Source organism: Mus caroli, chromosome 8, assembly GCF_900094665.2.
Source record: "Mus caroli chromosome 8, CAROLI_EIJ_v1.1, whole genome shotgun sequence".
Taxonomy (NCBI): domain Eukaryota; kingdom Metazoa; phylum Chordata; class Mammalia; order Rodentia; family Muridae; genus Mus; species Mus caroli.
In genome coordinates, this window is record NC_034577.1 from 114664331 (window position 1) to 114671382 (window position 7052).

Here is a 7052-nt window from a genome sequence, read left to right on the forward strand (position 1 = left end):
ATCCAGGTGTGCCCCAACACTCACATACTCTTGTCTTTCACAAGCTGCTGGTTTAAGAGCTGTAACATCCTCTTTCTTGCTCTCCTTACCAATGGAATCTCATCTATTTTATGCGACTCATGGGTGTGTCACAGCATTTCTAGACAGATCAGGGAACCCCACGCTGGCGCTGTTCCACCTGCTGTGCTGACCTGAGAGTGCTAGAGGTCAGGGACCTTCGAGCTGAGCATCCTTTCCTGCTCAGTGAGAGCAGCGAGGGTAGCCAGGGTCTCTGCCACCTCCCTTCTAGAAAAGGGGCAGGGATAAGGGTGCTTAGAATTTGCCAGAAACCACACCATTCCCATAAAATGCACACGGTAGACCTGGCTGCCCCAAGCCTCCAGAAGTGGTCAGGCCTGGCTGGCTTTTATGTTCACCTCATTCCAGTGGTTAAGTAGCAAGGTTTGGGCTCCCCCTGTTGCTTCTGGGCAGAGTGCTCCTTCAGCTCAGACCACCTCTGTTGACTGGAAGAGTTGGCAGGGCAGGATTTTCTTAGTGATTCCTTTTGTTGTATTAACTTAGGGGCTAGAAATCCAGGGCACTTGTCCCTAAAATGCAGCTCAAATAAGCACAGCCTGGAACGGCACAGCAGAGCTCCCATGGCACTGTGATACCATCTAGAGGGACCAGAGGTCCAAAGATGACGGGGATACTTTAATCCCACTCTGTAACTGTGCCCTGTGGAAGCTGCAGCAGGAAGGGTGGATGGCGAGGGTAAGACCCTGGCAAGCTGGAGTGTGGCCAAGGCTACCTGGAGATGAAAAGGCAGCTGCTGGGCTGTATCCCTTGGAAACTAGGGTTGGTTTTCATTTCGGGAGACAGGCAGAAATAACCCACATTTGGGGGTCAGCAGTGCAGAGGCAGGGGGGCTCTGAAGAGGAGCCTCCTGGATGCAGCTCCTGCCTCCAGCAGAAGCCCAGGGCATTTTCTCCCTGGTAGCATTCACTGCAAATGAAAATCAAAAGCCTTGTCCTCCTCAGAAGATGGTGGGCAGCGGGCAGGTCAACCTGGGGACAAAAAGCAACTAAACTTTTATTTCAAAACCGTCTTTGATTCGTGGTCAGAGCAGCCAGTGTGTTTGTCTTTGTGCACATGAAAGGAACGTCGAGAGTCTAAACCGAGTGCCTAGCATCTCACAGCACAGTGGGTGGCTAGGTTGTTCCTGTCACCCCTCAGCTGCTCCCGAGACAGATCCAGAGTGTCAGAGCCTCCCAACCGAACATTGGGCAGGATGTGTGGGCGGTCAGGCTAGGCAATGGGGTGTGGAGGATACACAGTGTGCCCCTCTGACAGCCACAGGACTGGGGAGGTGGCACTCTGTCCTTCCGAGCAACCTGGAAGTCGTCACTGAGGTTGGATGTTCTGAACTAAGGAAGACCTGGGGTAGCTTTTCAGCCTTTGAACTGTCACACCCACGGGACAAGCAGAGCAGACCTGGGGCAGAGACTACAAACAGTGATGCCTCCGAGGGCAGAGGAAGGGTGTAAAATTTTCAGTCAAGGTGGAAATCTTAGGAAAGTAACACCCACCACTGCCACTTGGCTTAACAGCAGAGCCAGCCCTTGACCTGCCACTGAATCTACTTTGGGCTTTTGAGCTCACTGATGTTGGAGATAAACCCCTATGGGTTCCTAGGCAGCTCATGGGCTTGGATTGGATCCCTTTGAACCTATTTGGAATCAGAAGAGACAGAAAGTCTTGTCCTAGAGACAAGTTTTGACAAGCCCCAGGTCACTGCTGTCCGTTCCTTCTCTCATCCCAAGGCAGAGACTCCATTCAGTGTTGTCCCTGATTCAGGGACCAGGAACCAGCTGGACCGAAGGGCACTGGGCTGTGCTTGTGCTAAAGCACCCAAGGGCCTAAGCCTGGCACCTGGACTTTGACACATTCTCAGGGGCGATGGCTGGAGTCTTGGAGTTGGCAGAGGGCCTCTGTGCCAGTGCTGTCCTATGGTGCCATTATGGTAGTCCGCCAGCCCTTCAGCAACTCCGGAGCAGGAGGAAACCAACCGGCTAATCTTCCTTGGGCTCCCCCACAGTGAGGAATGTGTCCACAATTGTCCCTTGCCGCTCTGGGTCACTGGGGGGCTGCTTCTCACGGTTCTGCTCCGCCCTTGTTTTCGTCCAGGATGGCGAACGTAGGCAGCTGGCTCGAGATAGTGGGTGCAGACCTGGTGAAAACACAGAAAGGTACAGTCAAGAATTCAGTAAGATGGGGGACTGAGTCTCCACCTTGTGGCTCTGCCAGTCTCAGCTGCGTGGTTTCTGGGTGCACATAGGCCTGGGTGTCTGCCACTGCACTGTTTATAGGATATGCAGGGACTTTTCTGATGTCCCTAGGAGTCACTGGGCTTTTTTTTTTCTCTCACTGTTTTTTGAGACAGGGTCTTGCTATCCAGCTTTGGTGGCCTGGAACTTACTACAAAGACTGGACTGGCCTCAAAATCAGAGATCCACCTGCCTCTGCTTCCTGAATGCTGGAATTAAGGCCATGCACCACTATGTCTGGCTCAAGTCTTGAGACTCTCTGCCCTATCCCCCATATTGACAGGCCACTACCAAATCCCTGACTTCCTAAGTAGCTTAATATATCTTGCAGCCCTGTAAGGCTGACAGTGTCTGTCCCATCATGAGACCTCAGCTGCTGTCCAGGGTGCAGGCAGTTTGGGGCTAGGATTTGGGCTTCCACTCTGCCTGCCTGGCCACAGATGTCACCGGCCATCTCCTGACTCAGCATACACATGCAGGCTGGAGGGGAAGGCAGAGCTAACAAGGGGTGTCACCAGATAAAGTTAGACTCCATTCTGCAGGAGAGCTGGGACGGGAACCCACAAGAGGGAGCTGGGGTCCACCTTCATGCTGCTGTCTTATCTCAGAGCCCACAGCTCCCTGGATACATGGAGTCCACTCCACCAACCTCCAGAAGCACGTGAGCTGGCAGAGTCCTCACTGGGACTGGTGGTGCCTTTCATAAGAATGTTGATCTCCTAGCAATTGAGAGGCAGAGGCAGGCAGATCTGAATTTCAGGCCAACCTGGTCTACAGAGCGAGTTCCAGGCCAGCCCGACTGCATGGTAAGACCACGTCTCAGAAGAGAAAGGAACGGTGACTTTCTTCGGGCCCTTGGCATACAGTATAGGCCCTAATCCGGGTCATGCGCGCCTGTCTTGACTTGGGCGTGGGAGAAGCTGTGGCCGGCGGGGTGGGGCTTAGCTCCTTTGCTTTTCCTACCACGTAGCACAAAGTGGGGGTCTGAAGATCCGTCACTGTTGGAAGGCCAGGTGTGGGACTCTGATCCCAGCACTGGGAGGCAGAGGCAGTTGGATCTCCGAGTTTGAAGCCACTTTGGTCTAAAAAGAGAAGTCAACCAGGGGCTACATACTGAGATTCTTTTTTTTTTTTTTTAAGACAGAATTTCACTGTGTGGCCTTGGCTATCCTGAAACTCACTCTAGTACAGGTTGGCCTCGAACTCAGGATTCTATTTCTGTCTCCCAAGTGCTGGGATCAAACATGAACAACTAACATTCGATGACACCATGTCTTTGTTAAAGACAGAGTTTCTTTGTAGTTCTGGTTGTCCTGGAGCTCACCCGAAGATCAGGCTGGCCTTAAACTTGGGAGACCTGCCTGCTTCGGCCTCCCAAGTGCTGGGATTAAAGGTATGTGTCACTGCTACCTGGCTGAGACCATGTCTTTAAAAACAAAAAACAAAAGAACACTGAGCCAGGCATGTTAGTGTAAGCCTTTCTTCCCAACACCCAGGAGGCAGAGGCAGGTAGGTCTCTTGAGTTTGAGGCCAGCCTGGTCTACAGAGTGAGTTCAAGGACAGCCAGGGCTTCACAGAAACCGGATTTCAAAAAGCAGAAACAAGTTGGGCAGTGGTGACGCACGCCGTTAATCCCAGCACTTGGGAGACAGAGGTAGGCGGATTTCTGAGTTCGAGGCCAGCCTGGTCTACAGAGTTCGTTCCAGGATATCCAAGGCTACACAGAGAAACCCTGTCTCACAAAACAAAACAAAACGGAAGGACTGAAGCATTTGTGGCAAACCTTGTGTTCTGGCCACGGGGGTTACAACATATCTTGCTGACATAGGGCTTAGGAGAGGATGGAAGGATGGAAGACTGGGGTCTCACCCACACAGCCCGCTCCAGATGATAGCACCTCCTCCTCTCCTGAGGAGAAGCCACTCAAGGGGTGAGGGGCCCAGGTTGGTGAATGCCCCTGCCTTGTGCTTAGCTTAACTTAAAGTCCACACTTAGTAAGTTATATTCTCATTTGGCTCATTTGTAGAAGTTGAGGGGAGGTAGATAGGGGCATAGCAATGCAAAGTATAAGCGAGGACAAGTACTATACACAGTTGGGTAAAAACGGTGTCTTTCTAAGTAGGGATCTGAGGGGCCCAGGGGGCCCAGGACATCCCCAGAGCACCCCCTTTATGCCTTTTTTCCCTCAAGCCAGCGTGCAGCCTCACCTGCTGGTGACTCAGTGGCAAGGTTTTCGTCATCGGAGTCCGCAAAGACCTCGGCCAACTCCTGGTCAGACATGTCTGTCAGCTCAGTGAGGTCCAGGAGATCGAAGTGGACCTCCAGAGAGGAGACGCTGCTCAGAGGCTCTAGGGGTTCCAGGAGACACAGGCACCTCTTAGTCCCACTAGAAGCTACCAGGAGCCTTAGGGACCTCTTTGCACAGAACCCACGGGTGACCTGGCACTTTAGGTATTCATGTATGCTTTCATACGCGTATGTGCATGCATGCAGGCCAGAGGCCGACGGGGGTCTTAACTTCCTTCCCTGCTGTACCTTTTGAGATGGGGACTCATATAACCAGTTTGTCTAGACTGGCTGGCTGGTCAAGAAGTTCCAAGGATTCTCATTTCTGTCTCCTCGGTGCAGGGCTTATATAAAAGCACGTACTGCCATGCCTAGTTTTTTCCTACAGGAGGGCTGGGGATCTGAACTGGGGTCCTTAAGCTTGCAGAGCAAGCAGTTTACCCATTGAGCCATTCCCAGAACTGGCACTTCCTGTAAAGCCAGTACTGGACAAGACCAGGCAGACTCAGTTCCCCAGGTGGCTTTGCACACTCTAGACCAGAGAGCTTTCTCAGCGCCTCCATTCTGCAGACGGGACAACTGCAAGCACACTTGCATTCACGGGGCAGGACTGCCGCCTCTCACACTCAGGCTGCTGGCTGGCTGGATGGTCAGTGATACTTACGCCTCCTCTCCGTGACCTGTAGGAACCCTGGTGCTGGTATCGGGATGCCAACCTCCTCCTCTGCCACAGGTGTATGGCACGTGTCCCCCGTCTCATGAGCTGGAACACTCAGGGCAGCCTGTGGTACCTTGACGTCCTTAACGATCTCTGTAACCAAGATACAGTGTTACCTCCACACTCATGGGACCCCACATCCCTCCAGGATGGGGCTGTGGCAAGTAGGGAGGAACCCAAGGCCCTCACCATGACGAGGGGTTCCATTTCATGGCCACAAAGAAGCAGAGATATGCGGCTGCTTCCTTTTAAGCTGTCCTTCCTGGGTGACTGGGCAAAGGTGTCTGTCAGCTGGATGGAGGGACAGACAGACCACTCAGCACTGCAGCTCCAGGGTGCTTGGTCTGGGAACTCTACATCAGGTTTGCCAGCATCGGGCTCCGCTGTCTGCCACACCACAGCTTGTCTAGTTACGGTATGTTTATTAGTCACTTGTGGGTTCCTGCCTTTCTTCTGGGCCCTGACTGACTTATAGAAACCCTGTGGAGTGTTTGAGTTCAAATGGAAAAGAAGCGGAGCAAGAAGCAGCAGCCTTGCTGTCTACCCCATCCACACACCCACCTACACACACACACACACACACACACACACACACCAGCCCCACTGTGGTTTACTGAAGGTTCTTTTCAAAACAGGAATTGCTTGTCTCCCTTATTTAACAGCTTTCTGTTGGAGAGCAGGCGTCCCTCTGGGATCTGCAGACTGCTCGGTCCCACACTAGCACTTTCTTTCCAGTGCCTGGAGCCATCACCCAGTGGGGTGCTGGACACACGTATCTCCTCCCATGGGGTAGTTTAGCTCTCTTAGCAGATACCTGTCATCTCCCTTCCCATGGCATCCCTTCCCCCAGCAGCCTCCTCACCATTCCCCACACCCCACCAGAGATCCCAATGTTGTGCCTGTCCCCTGACTTAACCATCATCTTCCCAGAGAGGAGAGAACCACGTTCCTGTCTCCCTGCCCTTTTCCCAGTGAGCTCTTCCCAGACTCCAACTTCCCTCTCTGGTTTCTAGGTCCTTCACAATGTGTCTGACCCCCACCTGCAGTGTGGACCCAGGTGGATGACATCCCAGTGTGACCCGTGATCTGTGCTGAGATGCACAAGTGTCCCGTGGATTATTTTTGGCAGCCCTGGGTGATGAACACTGAACACACTAAGGGCAGCTGCTTCCCTGAGCAAGGTTTGAACTGAGGCGGCCACAGCCCAGGCCCTGACAGCTGCATGTCAGGCTAGGCTGCCTTTCCTAATGAGATGTGTTGGCAGCAGATGTGGGGCTGGAGCATCCGTGAACACTTTCCCCTATCAGATGCAAAAGGCAGAGGGGGAGTGTGGATCTCATGGGGTCTGGTGCCTGGAGAGGGTTCCACAGTGACCCTTGGCTCTGGTCCCATACAACCTCCATTAGGGGGCGGCTGCTGTTGCTGCTGCCCTAGGCTGTGGATGGAGATTGGGAGTGCCGACTTCCCGGCCTGCCAGGCTTCCTAAAGACTGACTGATCACAGCAGCTTTGCTGATGCCCTAGTTCTAGCACATTTGTGACTTAGAAACTAGGCCTCAATCTCATGTTTCTTGCTGTGCTCCCAAGGCCGGGCCACTTTTTACACCACTGAACAAGGGAACAATTAATGACATGAATATGTAAACAGAGTGGCCCACCAGCTGGGAGTGATGATCACAGAGGTAAGGGTCACCTGAGCCCATTTCCCCAGCATCTCTCCCCCTGAATCTGTACCATCAGTGC

The 7052-nt window shown here is 53.1% G+C and overlaps 1 protein-coding gene across 2 annotated transcripts in view; it reads right to left on the minus strand.

The window, feature by feature from the left end:
• Positions 1–984: 984 nt before the first annotated feature.
• Positions 985–7052, minus strand: part of Dbndd1 (dysbindin domain containing 1) — a 12065-nt gene continuing 5997 nt past the window's right edge. The window contains exons 4-6 of one of the 2 annotated variants that reach the window (XM_029480728.1): positions 5257–5403; positions 4514–4654; positions 985–2209 (exon numbers count right to left, since the gene is read on the minus strand). In XM_029480728.1, coding sequence (XP_029336588.1) covers positions 2052–2209; positions 4514–4654; positions 5257–5403 — 446 coding nt within the window. In that variant the 3' untranslated portion in view covers positions 985–2051. The remainder of the gene's footprint in view (positions 2210–4513; positions 4655–5256; positions 5404–7052) is intronic. The other variant, XM_021169716.1, reaches the window with a different exon arrangement.